The 17500-nt window shown below is 37.0% G+C and overlaps 1 protein-coding gene across 1 annotated transcript in view; it reads left to right on the top strand.

Moving 5' to 3' along the window:
• Positions 1-258: 258 nt before the first annotated feature.
• LOC145256492 (uncharacterized) overlaps positions 259-17500 on the top strand; it is a 43918-nt gene continuing 26676 nt past the window's right edge. Inside the window, exons 1-3 of the mRNA XM_080115439.1 lie at positions 259-323; positions 8554-8610; positions 17284-17305. Coding sequence (XP_079971565.1) covers positions 8556-8610; positions 17284-17305 — 77 coding nt within the window. The 5' untranslated portion in view covers positions 259-323; positions 8554-8555. The remainder of the gene's footprint in view (positions 324-8553; positions 8611-17283; positions 17306-17500) is intronic.

Below are 17500 nucleotides of genomic sequence, written 5' to 3'. Positions count from 1 at the left end.
ATGCCGACGATGATGATGACGACGACAATGATGATGATGATGACGACGACAATGCTGACGATGATGATGACGACGCCGACGATGATGATGATGATGATGATGATGATGATGGCCACAACAATCACGACGACCCTGATGATGATAACTCTTTATCATCGATGAGGAGCCGTGATCCACACGTTGGGAAAAGCTGATTCAATAAAAGTTAATGTCGATAAGATATTGCCCTATTTCAAAACAACTGTCATTTTCTCATAAACTATAGAATCCACCATTTTGTCGTGTAAAATCTCAGCTGACACAGAGACGTCAAAACAATTACGGTAAGTAATTTTTATATTTATATATCAACAAAAAAGTCTCAGAATTTTTTTAGGTAAACATGGATCACTTTTGGAATATTTGGACTACTGTTCTCTTCTTTGTTGTAGTTTCCACAACGTTTCGGTCGATGTAACCTCCAACCTTCTTTAGGTCTATCTCTCGGTCTTAAGTTTTTATGTCAAACTAGTGATACTAAGTTAACTGAAGCTATTATTTAAACCATGTGGGTGGATTATTCTCGTTCTGTTCGTCATGACATGGTAAAAATATTAATTTTTTGCTATTTTTGTTATTTTTTTATCTATTTAAAATATTCAGATGTTATAAACGGTTGTCCCAATCTTGATTGTTGTTATAATATGTGCATATGTTGACGGTTGTGTATTTCAGCTAGTGTAATATAATTATTATTTTACATTCGAATGTTTTGTGGATACGGACACATCAGGAAAGGCTTGTCTGGCAAGGTCAGAAGGTCATGTGTACAAAAAAACAAAAAAAAAAAAACAAAAAAAACGAGTGAATGGAAAAACAGGAAGTGTGATGAAAATGAGGAAAGTTTTTTTTCTCCTTAGTAATGGAAACCGACGATGGAAGATGAATCGTGAATCGAGTAGACATGTAAAAAAAACGTGCTCTTACAAAAAATTTGTTTAGACAAATTGATGTTGTCTCTTTGTCTCCCTCCCTCGGTACTTGTGCAAAATTTGAACTAGGCGTAACTAACCGTCCGCTTGGCTTTACTCAGAAAATGATGACATGCGTTCGGGTTTGACTAAGACGCCGATTAATCCGCGGCAAAGAAGCAAACGATCTTTGGGGAAAATATTGGAACGAAAAAAAAATCAACGGGACCAGCCGGGAGCTTCTCGACATTTATCTTTTCAAGTTTATGTGGAGACAGAAATTTGGTAATGATCCTTTTGTCTCCATCTTAAACCATATATCGGAAAGCTACCCGATTGGGTTGGTGAAGTTTTTTCCACATCCGCTGTCTCTTCTCACCCCATTTTGACATCGTCTGAAAAGTCTACCTAATCCTAAGGGAATATCCCGGCTGTCTTAATTGAATTTAATTTTAATTTTAAAAAACGCGGCTGCTCAACCCTACTAAACAAAAAAAAAATGTTAATGTAAAAAAAAATAAATAAATAAAATAACAACAACAAAAAAGTATTGGGAAGAGTTTCTATCTAAAAACGTTGATGAATGATGACTTGTTGAAAGAGAAAGAGTTCATGTATGTGTGTTTAAGTTTGTAGAAGAAACGTGCGTCCATGTGTCTGGACGGGCACAAAAGATGAGAGACAATGCTGTAGGAAGATGAGTTCATTTATGTACTGTATTGAAATCTGGTTGCCATGTTGGATTCATTGTCTCTCCATCTTAGTCAAAACCCGGGTCCGAATGCCAGGGCGGGTAGTGTGGCATCCCAAGAGAGAAGTTGGGGGACAGGCCCGTGTCATGTGGAGTTGTTGTCAGTCCAAGATCTGGGAAAACAGAGAGAGTGAGTGTGTGTGTTACCGTGGTTTCACCTTTATGCGCTTCGTCACATGTTCGGCTTGCCAGAGAGATGGTGTTTGATTGGGCAAGCCAGAAAAGAAGTTCACTGCTACTTGGGCAAGATCAAAGTGTAGTTGTGACCAAGGGAGTGATCACATTGCTGAGGAAAGGTCAACGGCATGGTGGGGAGGAAGATTTAGACGATTTCAAGCCCTTGACTCTGCTAAACACAGAGTTAAAGATTTTGGCCAAGGTTCTTGCGAATCGTTTGCAGGTTGTCATCACTGACTTGATCGAACCAGACCAGAGCTATGCTGTGAAGGGGAGATCAATTCAGGACAATCTTCATCTGATATGCACGATCATATAGGGGACCGAAGACGATGCAGAGGCCGCGCTGATCAGTTTGGATCAGTCCAAGGCTTTCGATAGGGTGGACCATAGGTTCCTGGGATCTGTGCTGGAGGCCGCTGGATTTAATCCGGACTTCCGCAAGTGGATTTCTGTACTGTATGACAAGCCAACGGTAGTGGTGCAGATCAACGGTAAGCTGTCGGAGTCTTTTGCTGTCTCCCAGTCGGTGCAACAGGGTTGTCCGCTGTCACCTCTCTTGTACGTCCTGGCGTTAGAACCCCTCCTTCGTAAGTTAAGGGACGAGGTGACTACACCAGTCCTGCGCGGGATAGCTCTTCCTGGAGGCACATGAGCAAGGGTTTCCACGTTCGCCGATGACATCACCATGTTCATGTCTTGCCCCACGGACATTCAAGTGGTCACCGAGTCGCTCGCTCGATACGAAGAAGTTACGGGGGCCTTCTTCAATCGCAGTAAGTCGGTGGGTCTGTGGTTGGGTGCCTGGACCGGAGTAAATTCGCTTCCAGGCATCTTCAGTTGGACCGATGGCCCGGTCCAGATCCTTGGTGTGTGGTTCGAACCGGGTCTCCAGCTGAAGAAAAACTGGTCGGAAGTAGAGGCCAAGGTCGAATCCTCAGTTAAGACTTGGGTTCAAAGGAAATTGTCCTTGAAGGGTCGGGCGGAGGCGTGTGCTACATACGTCTTTCTGCTTATCCTTTACCATCTATCTGTACTTCCCCTCCCTGCAAAATGACGAATCAGCTGACAGGAGCACCTCGACACACTCTTGTGGAACGAGGGTAAGCATTATGTTTGTAGAGAGGTCTGTGTTCGAAATCCGAGCGAGGGAGGCTTAGGACTGCCCGATCTCCTGTGTCACAAACACGCAGAGAGGTTGGCTTTCCTGAGCCGTTTGTTGTACGTAGACGTTCCATGGGTCACTGTGGTTGAAAGCTCGTTTTCGAACCTCACACCGCCGTGCTTTGACCGAGGGGGGAACAAACATTCTACGTCGAATGCCGGTCCGCACTTAGAGCGTTGCCGGGATCCAGTGTCCTCGAACAGTCTAGGAACAGGCTTTATCGGGAGCTAGTGGGGCGTAGCAAAAAGGAACCGCTAGTGAAATGGATGGGGATGTCGTTAGAGGAGGTCCGCTCCCAGTGGAGTTGGGCGCCGGGACGGGACTTTCTTACAAATTCGGAATTTTCCCTTACCTGGCGACTTGTCTGGAACGCACTGCCCTTCCTTGAGGAACTCAATCTTTACAATGAAGAAACCCAGGTCTACTGCCTGCGTTGCGACGAAGACATGAGAGAAATAGCCGGTCATGCCTTTTTCCGCTGCAGCAGACTCAAGACCTCCTAGGGTATGTCAACGAGGTAACGGCTCGCATCGATGCCAAGCGCTGGCTTAAACTCGACAAATCATATTTTGTGGAGAACATTGATCCGCCACTGCCTAGGGAGAAAAAAATGGTTTTTCTAGCGATACTAGCAGTAGCGAGGATGGTCATATGAATTACACGCCTCAGGCGAGTCCGCGAAGGGATATCTGTTCCGGATCGGGATCTGATCGCCTACTTTAAACATCTGCTTAAAGTAAAGATCAGATGCGATTGGAAGAGGTTGCTGCGAGTGGCCTTTGACAAGAGATGGGTGCATGACGCTAGCTTGTGCATCCGACGAGGCGCCAAGTTTGAATTCGTGTTACCACAATAGGCATGGCACATGCAATACAGGGTCCTACGGAGCCCATCCCGCTAGGTTAGACAAATAAAAAATAAAGAGACTCTTGACTGGTGGTACAAATGAGATCCTGTCCCCCGATTGTTTGTTTTTTGGCACTAGAGAACCTTCTGAGGCTACCCTACCACTACCCCCCTATCTTTTTTGTTTTATCTCCCCCTGGTCAACCCCTACTCGAAGGTCGCCACCTAATATATTCCCCTTTTTTGTTTTTAACAATCTATTTTACTCCCTACACCCGATATGAAGTCTTCCCAATCCCCATTAGGGATCTCCCCGCTTGTTTTCGGTGCCCCGGAAAACAGTAGGCGATCTAACTACTTAGATTAGCTCAGGGAGGGACCTTACTAACAATGCACTAATTTTTATTTTTGGTATATTTTTTCTAGATTTCCCACTCCCCAACACGAACTATTTTTCTTCCAAATTCAGGAACTTTTTATTTTCCAATGAATTGAACTTTTTTCACACACACACACATTTTATTTAAAAAAAAAAAAAAATGCACATACACACAAAGAAATTGTATATATATATTCTTTTTGCAAAAACGCTGGGGTTTTCATTAGTTAGCTTTAGATTCCACAGAGTGAATGAGGTATTGTGGTAAATGTTGCCAGTCAAGAGTAAAGTCGCCAAAGACTCCAATTTTTACTTTAGTTACAAAGACCCTGCAACACTCCCCTCCCCAGATCTTATAGGGCCTTGTGCCGAAATTTGTTTTGTCTTTGGGAGATTTTACTTCTTAAAATTTTTAAATTTTATATTGGAATTTTTTTAATTGTAATTTTTTCTTTAAACGAAATAAATTAAATATAAAGATCAAAGTGTAGTATCTGTTCTTCAGACGCTGCACTTCCATTTCTTGTTCTCTTTTGGTGGAGGAGCAGTCCTTCACGACTGAGACAATTTTTATTTTTGTACCTTTTCACCACGTTAAAAAAACGACCCTGGTGTCTAACTCTGTCCCGTGGGGAGGCATTGTAAATAGATACAACTAATCAACAATGCCGTTATATAGCAAACATATTGAAAATTTTAAGCCGCCAGCATATGCTGCTGCTGCTGCTGCTGCCGCTGCAACAATCTCTTGTTTTCTTTACATCCCTTTCGCACAGAAGAGATGTTGTTATCCTTTCTATTCTGTATCATTGTTTATGATGAGTGCTCGACTGAGTTCCAATCCCTGGTATCATCCTGTAAAATAGTCACAGCAAGAACTCATCCATCTACAACCACAGCAAAAAATTTTCTTTCTATCACGGTTTACCAAAAACCAAGCAGAACTTCCATACACAAAGTTTCCTGGAAACATTATTACGAAATTAGTATGAATTCCAAAAATTATGAAAAATGATCCAGTAGAAAAATAATTCAAGTAAAAATAGAATTTATTAAATCATCGAGTTTTATTGTGTATTTTAATGTGGAATAGTTGTGCAACCAATTCAGTATGATAAACAAGGGAGATAACCGTTGATTTAAATTGATTTAAATTTCGCCGTCTTTAAAACGATATATAAGAACGTAATTGTTACTGATTTGTTTTAAATTTAAAATTCTTCTTGCCCATCATCTATTGGATTATTTTTCGTAATTTTTGGAAGTTATACTAATTTCGTCATGACATATAAGTACATAATAATGTTTTCATCTGAAATGTATTGGTCTAAAAAAAAAATCACCGATGTAAACAAGCGCAAGTACTGGATTTGAAAAAAAAAAAAAGAAAAAAAAAAGCACAATATGGAAACTTGGAAATTTTCATCTTTCATTCCATGGAGCAATAAAGATAACGAAATACCAAAGTCTTATGCACAACATGAAAAGAAACTGAAATCCTAAGAAAATCTCTGTCATTCCAGTAATTATAGGAGTAACTGGACTTATGGAAAATAATTTTTTTTAAATATACCTAGCAAATATATCCGGTGAATTAAGTGCAAGAGAGATAGAAATAACTGCACTTGAAGGGATTGTTAGAATCTCAAAAAGATATCTCAGTTGGAATATGTGAGATAACGAGTGAATGTCTGGTATTTGGTTGGATGATTCCTCTTGGTTTGGTTTGGTTGTTTTATGGCATATCAACCCTTTTTGGATTATTTAATACGGAATTCAGTTATTTTGGAAATAGTATTCATGTTGCATCCAGTTATTTTGGAAAAGATTTTTATTCTTTAAGCTCTTTGTATCTTCAATCGTTAGTTTGTAGTATTTGGTTTGGTTGTTTTACAGTAGATTTTATTGCTTTTGTTTCCTGCCCTACAGAACATGAATGAGTTTTGCAATGGGAGAGGGAAAAGGGTTACAGTATTAATGTTTGGTATATTTTAAGTTAGGAAACCAGTCAGGAAGTTGGGGGGGGGGGTAGAAAGAGAAAGGGGAAATAGGAGGAAAGAAAAGGGGAGAAAAGGTGGGTTGTTTTTTTTGGTTTTGACAAATTTACCCGGTGAACCAAGAGGAATAGAGATTTTTTTTTTTTTTACTTGGAAGTCACCACTTATTAAGGCCCGAAGCCCACTTGAGGATAAAGGTTAATGAATGTCAGGTGGTAGGGTAGTAATTGCTAATGGTGTAAATTGGGTAGAATTTGATTATTTATGGTGACGACTTAACAGGAACTTGTTTACATTGGATTTGAAGGCTACTATGTTGTATTCAACCGGGAAGCAGACCAGTGGAACAGTGTTTCACAGGCGGGCAGTTCTGGGAAAAAAGTTTTATCATTGCATTTAGATTTAGGTATAGAGACAGAGTAGGGGAAATCGTATATAGTGGTTGTAGCTAGTTGAGTGTTTTGTAAAATTTTAGCAAGAAAGGACCATAGATTGGAGTTCAGTCGAGCACTTACCATGAAAATAACGATAGAGCAGAGACAGGCTCACAATGTCTCTTCTGTAGGAAAGAGGCTGCAGAGAATAGAAAAGGTTACGAAGCCGGTTTTGAACCTATCAAGGCTGGATAGGGTTCAATAAGATTCAAACAATTGCACTTAAAGGGACGATCAGAATCTTAAAAAGATCTCTTGGTTTGAATATATAAGATAGAGGGTGAATGTTTGGCATCTGGTAAGATGCTCCATCTTCAGTTTGAACAAACTGCTAATTTTTTTTTTTTTTTTTTAAAGAAAACAAAAAGGGATGATATATTGTGTATTTATTTGTTTCACCACTAAGTAAATTAGGAACAAGACCGTTTTTTAATGTGGAGAGATTGGGGAAATGAGGACGAGCTCCCCGGTAGGTGTGTCAGAAATTTCGTGAAAATAGTGAATAATTCCACCCCATCTTTCCAAGCTTATAACTCCTCGAAAAATGTAATTCAACCCCCCCCTTTTTTTTTTTTTTTTCAATTAAAGGAGCAAGGACCAAGGTTTCATTAAAAAAAAAACAAAAAACAAAATCAACGTGTTTTTAAAAAAAAAAAAAAAAAAATTTTAAACTTCGAACTTCACAGGTAAATTTCTAAATAACAGTACTTTTTTTTGTTTTAAATTTGAATATATTATTTATTGACCTTTTCTCTTCAATTTGTGATATATAAGACTTTGGTACATAAATTAATTATTTACTTTTTAATAGACATTTCAAAATGGGAGGCGTGAATTATTCGACCCCCTGTCTTTCCAAGCTTATAACTCCTCGAAAAATGTAATTCAATCCCTAATTTTTTTTTTCAATTAAAGGAGCAAGGACCAAGGTTCCATTAAAAAAAAAAAAGAAAAAAACATATAACGTGGTTTAAGAAAAAAAGGTTTTAAACTTCAAACTTTACAGGTAAAATTCTAAAAAACACTACGTTTTTTTTTTTTTTAATTTGAATATATTTACCTTTTCTCTTCAATTTGTGAGTAAATTAATTATTTACTTTTCGGTGAGTAAATTAATTATTTACTTTTTAATAGACACTTGAAAATGGGGGCGTGAATTTAAAAAAAAACGTTTGTCTAAAATATTATATTCGGTTTATTGGAAAGAGCATAAAATTTCACATTGACCCTGAAAATATCGTAAAAATAGAATCAATAGAAAAATTTTGATAGATTTTTAAAGTTTAAAAATTGAAAAATATTGAGTTCGGAAAATTCATTAGTTAAAAAAAAAAAAAAAAAAAAAAAAAAAACTATTTCTATTACTTTTTATAAAACTTTAATAGTTTATTTTGGAAGTATAATCCATAAAGAAAATAAATAACCCACTTTTAAAAGCGAAATTACGAGTTTTTTATATTTTATTCGCAGTTTCGTGTTAGGGTGTCAAAAATTCCTACAAAAATTCTGATACACCTAACTCCCCGGAGAGTAGGGGGGTTGGATAGTGACAATTGGTATGAAAGATTTCCCCTACATTGACAAATAACTGATTGCTACAAGGGCAATGGTCTTATATGTGGGGTTGCCCTCACATATGGTCTTTGATTTTGGCCCGAAGGCCAAAAATGCCCGAGGCCAGAGATGGCGCCCAGCCGAAACTACTATATTGAAAATATAATATTTTTAACATTTAGTTTGGATGAATTGCGTCCCTTTAATCGAAATTGGGTGCATGTGCACTTGGTAAATGTTATGGACGTTGCAAACTAAAATGGATAGAATTATGATTATATTTATGTTTTCTTTTTTCAGGAATGAATTCGGTTCTTCAAATTTTGTTGCTTCTTTGCCTGGGAATTCTTTGCAACTGTGAGACGTTTATTTTTCTTTTCGTTTTTTTTTTTTTACCATTTTTTATTTTCTTTTTCAATTTTTTTTACTTTTATTTTTCTTTCTTTTCTTTCTTTTTTCTTTTTTTCCTTTCTATCATCTTTTCTCTTTTCTCGTGCTTTTCCTTTATCTTCTTTTTGTCTTTTCTTTTCCTTCTATTTTCTTCATTTTCTTTTCTCCTTTATTTCTTTTCGTTTGTTTCTTTTTTCCCATTTTTCTTTTCTTTTTTTCCTTTTCTGTTTTCTTTTTCCTTCGTTTTCTTTCTTTTTCTTCTTTCGTTTATTTTTTATTTTACGTTTTCTGTTGTGTTTTTATTTTTATTTTTACATAGTTTCTTTTTTCTTCCATTTTTTTCTACTTTTTCTTTTTGTCTTTTTTCAATTTTCTTCATTTCCTTTTTCTTTTCCCCCTTTTTTCCATTTTTTTTTTTTGTTTTTGTTTTTTGCTGTTTTAGTCTGTGAAGGTAATATCTCCCTCCCATAGTAGGAAGATGTGACACAAGAAGAAGAAGAGCACGTTAATTTGCAAAAAATGCCTGGACAGCTCCATCGGTATTCTCCAGTAAGGGTGCCTCGGGTGATTAGCAATTAACTAAACCCTTCTAAAAGAGAGAAGGCAAAGCCTAGGAGAATAGATCACCTACAATTGCACAGGACTAGAAACATGGCCTAGACTCTGTTCACTTTGGTGCCAAAGGACACTTCCTCCTCCGCCCACGGCTGAAGGATGTTAACATTTAATGCTTCTAAGACAAAGTTTCTGTAGCAGCAGGAGCAACTTATACTCACGGCTTAATATTTTGAATAGCTTTGTTTTATAAAATCATTGCTGATTGGTTGTAGTAGTCAACTTCCTTTCTAGCTTGCCCACTCACAGACTAGCTCTCAAGCGAGCTGACCATATGACATAGTTAAAAAAGGGTTTAACCCACAGCAACTTTCGTTCATTCCAGATCTTGGACTGACAACAACCTAATGCAGATCGGACCTGTCCCCAACGTCTCTTCTGGGATACAACAGAACTCACCCGGGCCCAAGGGTCCAGGAGTTGACTAAGACGAGAAGACAAAGAATCCCTCATGGCTATGGATGGATCCCAACTAATCCAGCATAGCTACCACCACTATGGATTCCTTTCTCATCCTACAGAACTGTCTCTAATCTTTTGTCCCACGACTAACCATCTCCATTTTCCTATCCAAGTCATATGAACAGAGATAATCAATGAAAGTTTAGCAAGGAGGGCCATAGATTGTAGCTCAGATTAACATTTGCCATGAAAATAACAATAGAGCAGAGACAGGCTCACAATGTCTCTTCGGTGGGGAAGAGGTTGCAGGGAAGAGAAAAGGGCATCACCTACTAGGTTTCGAAGCCGGCTCTCTTCCTTTGGTTCCAGCTCTTTGGTTCAGCAACACTCTTCACGGGGCTCAGGCTTGGCCTCAACTTCTCTTTTGGGATGTAACAAAACCTAGCCGGGCTTTTGGCCCTGGGTTCGACGAGAAGACAAAAGTCCCTCATGGCTATGGCCGAACTCTAACTTCAACACATACCTGAACTCTCTCCTCATCCCACAAGACTAATATTGTATCCCTGTCCATACGCACAGGCTCATATTTCTACTGCTAACCCTTAACTACATCTATATTAACAAAGATAATCAATAAAGTTGTTATTTAATGTTAGAATGAGACGCTTGTCTTTCCATTCTACAAAAATGGTGATCGTGAAAATGCAACTGTAAATGGACGTTGATGAAACATTAGACAGACCTGTTGAAAGAGAAAGAGTACATGTGTGTGTGTTGAAGTTAGTCATAGAAAAGTGCGTTGGAGTAGCGAACTTCCTTTCTAGCTTGCGTGTGGAGGTAGCCGGGTTGGATTATTTGTCTCCTCATCTTTAGTCAAATCCAGGGCCACAGGCTCGGGTAGATTCTGATGCACCCCAAGAGAGTAGTTTGAGGGTTGGTCCGAATCATGTGGCATTGTTACTGGGTAAAGCATACAAGCGAAAATAATGTTATTAAATGTTAGAATGAGACTTTTGTCTTTCCATTTTACAATAATGGTGACCCCGACGTGATCGAAAACATACAACTGTAAATGAACGTTGATGAAACGTTAGACAGACCTGTTGAAAAAGAAAAAGTTCATGTATATATGTTGAAGTTAGTTGTAGTAGAAACGTGGGTCCATGTGTATGGACGTGGACAAAAGATTAGAGGTAGTGCTGTAGGATGAGAAAAGAGTTCATATGGGTGTCGTATTGAAGTCCAGTAGTGATGGTAGCCATGCTGGATTATTTGGGATCCAGCTGTAGCCATGCAGGATTCTTTGCCTTCTTGTCTTGGTCAACCCGCAGGACTTGGTGAGTTTTGTTGTGTCACAAGAGAGACGTTGGGGACAAGTCTGAGCCACATGAAGTTGTCAGTCCAAGATCCGAGAAAAAAGAAAGAGTTTTTGTACGTTTAACCTTTTTATAAACTTCATCACGTGGCAGCTCGCCTGAGAGTTAGTTTCTGATTGGGCAAGCCAGAAAGGAAGTTGACTGCTCCAACCAATCAGTAATGTTCTTATAAACAAAAGATATTACAAAATCTCAAGCTGAAAGTATATGCTGCTTCTGCTGCTATATTTCTTTAACAATCATGAGAATCTTTTTCAACAACAGATTGGCATGGTTAATAGCGCTTTATCTGAATAGCACTCAGCATTCAAAGTCCTTGGTCCAACATTCACAGGTAACATAAATCGGAACAAATACATTGAAGATGTTGCCAAGGTTGCTGCAAAACAAAACAGGTGCTCTCTACCATGCTAGAAAACTACTCATACTTGAGAGTATCCTATATCTCTGCAAAGCCACTCTTCGCCCATGCAGTTGTTGCTGTGTTTTGACTGGTGCATCTTCTACTAGTCTCTCAATCTTAGACAGGGTCCAAATCTTATAGGTCCCACATTATCAACCAAACTCCAACCTCTGTCCCATAACTGAAATGCTGCATCCCTGTGTCTGTTTTACAAGTATTTTAATGGAATGTGCTCCAACAAACTCAAAGCACTTGTACCCCCTCAATGTAACCCCCCCCCCGACTAACCCGAAAAGCAGCAAAATCCCGTCCCTACAATCTTGAAATCTCTAGATGCCGGAAAGCTTTTTCCTATAATAGTTTCTTCCCTTTGGAAGTCCCTCTGGGTTACTGTTTTCCTGGCTGTACTGACATGCAGAGGTTCAAGTGTAGTGTGAACAGACATCATGCTGATGATCAAGAGAGAGAAAGAGAGAGAGAGAGAGAGAGAGAGAGAGAGAGAGAGAGAGAGAGAGAAATAAAATGTCTATTCTCGTACACGTATACCTTAACCATTTTTCAGACTTCTTGGTGGAAATCTTTTAAGAGTTATAAATCTTCACTGCTGTATATATTGATTGCTATTAACGGTTTCATGATTTATGTTACAGTGGAAAAGATTAACCTTAATTGACGAGGCGACTGTATGGATCAATGAATCTTTAAACCTACAAAAAACAGAAACAAACCCCAAAAAAAGCCAAAAAAACAAAATGCCAAACAAAATCAATAGCAAATTCACTTTGTTTTCAATAAATGAGGATCGGAAATGATTTCTGAATAGATTGGCCACTTATTTATGGATATTTCCAGCTGGATCTACGGTAAAAGGTTGAGCTCCGCTCGCTGTAAATATCAGTGCATCCGCAGACTAGCCACTGTTTCCGCAATTGTATAATTGTAAAGACACTTTCTGGAACAATGGTTCCCAACCACTGTGCCATGGCACATTAGTGAACTAGAGAATGATTACTGATGTGCCACGATGTAGATATCCAATCTAAACAATTTCTTGTTGAGCCGTCCCCATAAATAATCAAATTCTAACCCATTTACACCATTAACAATTACTAAACTAGCAATATACATTCATTAACCCCTTTCCTCGAGTAGCTTTGGAGTCTTTTTAAGTGGTGACTCTCAAATAAAAAAGAATTTAAAAACCCATTTAAATTTATTTTGTTTAATGGGAGGTGACTGTGATTCAGTGGTTAACAACATGGACTGACAACCTGAGTGTTCCAAGTTCAAATCCAGTTCGTTCTACAAAATCACTTTCATTTATGATGTTGGCAACCTTCATGTGGTCCCTTTCATAAGTACTCAATGTCTTGCTATAAAGAATTCTGACTAAAAAACATATCAGGGAAACCAATGCTAAAAATAGAATCTTCAGATTCATACGATATGACATTTCATTTCTTAATCATGATGCCTACGCTCAATTTGAAATCGTTGAATTTCTGGAATCTAAACGTTTAATCGGTAAGCTTTTTTATAATTTATATTAATGATGAGATGATTGACCGGAATATCAGAAGTTTTGGTAAAGTCTTGAGAATTGGCATCAGAGCTGAATAATTCAGACCCAATTTCAATACCAAAACGATTCCTAAATACGCAGGTTTAAAGACAAAAATGTATTTTATGTGAATAAAAATTGTCTTCATATAATTTTTTTGTTTTTTTACTATTTTATTGCAAAAAAGACTTTATGAGTAGAAATATTTCTTCTTTTTTTTGTGTGTATGTGATAGGTGTGTGTGATAGGTGTGCGTGATAGGTGTGTGTGATAGGTGTGCGTGATAGGCGTGGCGCAAAAATATTTTTAAACTCAGTTGTGGTCCGCCATGTAAAAAAAGTTGGGAATCACTAAAACAATGTTTTGGGGTTTTTGTAGCAACCAAGTCTCCCCATCCCTACACAACACTTGGATTTTGTTTCCTCTACCTCCCAGAATATGCAGCCAAATGATAACAATTCTCACAGAAAAATATTTAGCACTAACAAAGTTCCAACTTTAACCTTTGACCTTGACCTTTAAAAGTAGTGTGCACATCCCTAGTTTGAAGACCATCATCATGTCAGCTTTGTTCATGATCAGTCCAGTGGTGTGGGCTGTAAAAGAGTATACATACATAGGCTATGACCTTGGCATTTGACTTTACCCTTGAAAAATGATGCGCACCATCCCTAGATGAGGGACCATCATTATGCCAGGTTTGGTCATGATCGGTCTAGTGGTGTGGGCTGTAGGAGAGTTGCATACACAGACACAAATACACACGAACGCTACTACTTTATATATAGATATAGATAGATTTACCCAGTTTATGACCCGATCTCCAGCAATTAGAATTTGTTATTTTTATCGAGACTCACCCATTCACTCATAATGGACTCTTCTAATCGTTATAAAAATCCCGAGAGTTAATAATCTTGTATAGAAATATTGTAACTTAACGTGAGACTATAAAGTGTCTATAAATACCGTCAACCTTTCTTTGTATGCACTTGCTTGTACAATATATTCTTTCTACTTAAACCTGTTCTTTTCGTGTACTGTATTGCATTGAAGCGACACTCACCCTAGGCAGGTTGAACTGGGTAACTGGCTTCCTCCCAAGGAGGAAGTGTAATGTAGTACACACGTTTACACATGCGTTAACCCATAGACATGTCAGGACCCAACACGTTGTAGCAGAGTACATTGCAAGGAACATAAGAGAAGTAATAACTCAATTCGCTTTTTTTCCGTTGCGACAACGACATTTATTTCGCAAATAATATGTGATCATCTTTTCTCACATGATTGTGCTCCTTCCCTCTGACCTCTCAAACATATTCCCAAACATGCTCTTGAACGTGTTCCCCTGTCTGTTGAACACATTCTTTTGCTTTTTCTTTACGGTGACGTCATTTCGCATTTTGTATGCATTTGCACACGCGCATCAAACTTTTGTACCGCATTAAAGTTAATGTTTGTACCACATTAAAGTTAATGTTTATACCACATTAAAGTTAATGTTTGTACCGCATTAAAGTTAATGTTTGTAACACATTAAAGTTAAAGCTTGTACCACATTGAAGTTAATGTGTGTACCACATTAAAGTTACTGCTCGTACCACATTAAAGTTAATGTTTGTACCACATTAAAGTTCATATTTGTACCACATTAAAGTTAATGTTTGTACCACTTTAAAGTTAATATTTGTACCACATTAAAGTTCATTTTTGTACCACATTGAGGTTAATGCATGTACCACAAACAGGGGAGTGTGTTGTCAGCTAGAGCTGGGAACAAAGAGAGGAAGAGTTGCCATGTTTTTACTTTTATACACTTTGTCACGTGTTCAGCTTGCCAGAGAGATGGCATCTGATTGGGCAAACCAGAAGAGAAGTTGACTGCTAGCACCAATCAACACTAACTTTACACACCAAATTTATTCAAAATCTTATGCTACGAATATTCATTTTTGCTCGGACACAGAGTTTAATACGAGTTGTTCAGACGAGATGCTGTATCTGATGGTTTAATAATTGCCTGTGAAATAATGGAAAACTTACTTGTTAAGTTAAAAACTTTGAGGAATGCTATGGAAAGTGAATATTTGAAAGTGAATGAGACCGAAGTAATAATCATTGATTGTTGTGTTAAAAAAAGCTCAGTTTGTGAAAGATTAATACTCTGGAGAGTTTGTGAAAGATTAATACTCTGGAGAGTTTGTGAAAGATTAATACTCTGGAGAGTATAGAGAGATCTGTGCAGAAGTGTATTATTCTACAGCATGGCCACATTGAAAGAATGGATTAAAGTTCTTGGAATAGTGGATGTAAAGCAATTCAGTTAGCTTGTACACGCCAAGAAAAACATATGAGGAAGTGATAAAAGTGGACTTGAGAGAAAGAAGGATTAATAAAGACCTGGCCAGAGAGAGTTTAGTTTGGAAGTCAGTTTCTTAAAGCCATCCAAGTCATGCCAGCATGAAAAATGAATGTTAAACTGATGATGATGACCATCATCATCTACTATATAAAGGCAGTTGCCTGTATGTGTGCACGTGTGTGTGTGTGTGTTGTGCATGTGTGTCCAACTAAATGTCAAAAACTACAACATAAACACCCATAAAGTTGGTGTTTTCTTGCAAGGCGTTTATTTAACTGTTTGAAAAAAATTAAAAATTTAGAAAAAAAATCTTAAATTTAGAAAAAAATCTGTTCGTTTTTCAGAGGCAAACTGAGCTAGGTTTCTTCAGCGGGGGATTGGTTTTTCAGCCATTTTCTATTCTGGTCTGGAAAGAAAATCCTGACTCATTCCTCAAGGAATCTCTTATATAAAGGAAAATGTGTGTGTGTGTGTGTGTGTGTGTGTGTGTGTGTTCAGAGAGGAATAGGCTGAGTGCAGGAAAAAGGGGGAACAAGGAAGGAGTAAGAAAAAGATACGAAGACAGAGAGACGGATAGAGAGAGGTAGAGAGATAGAAGTTTCAACAGAAATATGCTACACTTTTGCCCCAGGCAATGTCAGTTTACCCTACTAGTTAAATATAGATCTGTCCTCAATTACATTATGCACGCTGTATATTGCAAAAAAAAAAAAGTTTTAGCAAATATGAAAACAAAAATCGTTCAAAATTGGGAATAATAAAACAAATTAAATCAATCAGGTCATGGATTTTTCTCGGATTCTCCTGGCTCATTGCTTTTAGACGCCATTGTTAGAAGATTATCTAGTTAGCACCAAGAGTCTTCTATGAGTTGGTCGATGTACAGTAGAACTGCAAGCACGTGTGCCCCCTTGACGTAAATACCCCCGACAAACCCGACAAGCAGCTAAATCCCACCCCTTCATAGTAGAGATCCCTAGATGGAAGAGAGCCTTATACTCCAGTAGTTTCTTCCCCAGAACAGCTAGACTTTGGAATTCCCTTCCGGGTCCCTGCTTCCCCAACTGTACTGACATGCAGAAGTTCAAGTGCAACATGAACCGACATCTTGCTGCCCAACTCCCTACACAGTACTCCTGATGCTTATGTACCTGATAGTAGCCCCCTACAACAAAGTGGCAATTTGCCTTGTCTGGGTGAAAATGCAATAAAAATTAAAAAAAGATGAGGCTTTCCAAACAATATGTTGGCATGTATATTGTGTGGAGAGAAATGATGAGATAGTAATACAAATTTCAAATATAAATTATTTTCACCTAAATAATAATAATAATAATAATAATAATAATAATGATATTCAATTAATAAATTTTATTTAATGAAATAAAATTTAATTTATATTTTAGTATTTCATTTATTGAAATAATATTTGGTTTTTATTTTAATAGTTTATTTATTGAAATAATGTTTTATTTTTATTTATTTTATTTAGATAATATTTTATTATTATTTTAATATTTCATTTATTGAAATAATATTTCATTTTTATTTTAATATTTCATTTATTGAACTAATATTTGAGTTTTACTTTAATATTTCATTTTTTGAAATAATGTTTTATTTTTCTTTTAATATTTTATTAATTGAAATAATATTTGATTTTTTTTAATATTTCATTTATTGAAATAGTATTTGATTTTTATTCTATTATTTTATTTTTTGAGATAATATTTTATATTTTTTTAGTATTTCATTTTTATTTTAATATTTTATTTATTGAGATAATATTTTTTTTATTTTAACATTTCATTTATTGAAATAATATTATTGCGATAATAGTTTTTTTATAAATATTTCAGTTTATTGAAATGAAATTTGATTTTTAACTCTAATTTTAATTTTTATTTGGATATTTCAGCATGTGGCCATGACACCCACAAGTGAGTGTGAACAATTTTTTTTACAGACTTGAAATAATTTTTTGAAAAACCTTTTTCCTGATTATCTGATGGGGATATTGAAGATTATTTTTAAAATCCCAATTATTTGTGCTTTATTAATGAAATCAAGCAGACTATCCCAAGACGCTTCCTCCGCTAAAATGTTCCCATTTTCTATTAATATTGACTACTATT

The sequence above is a fragment of the Euprymna scolopes genome, chromosome 32, assembly GCF_053919585.1.
Source record: "Euprymna scolopes isolate OS-2025 chromosome 32, ASM5391958v1, whole genome shotgun sequence".
Lineage (NCBI taxonomy): Eukaryota > Metazoa > Mollusca > Cephalopoda > Sepiida > Sepiolidae > Euprymna > Euprymna scolopes.
Note: the sequence above shows the minus strand (reverse complement) of the source record. Positions and strands in the feature narration are given on the sequence as shown.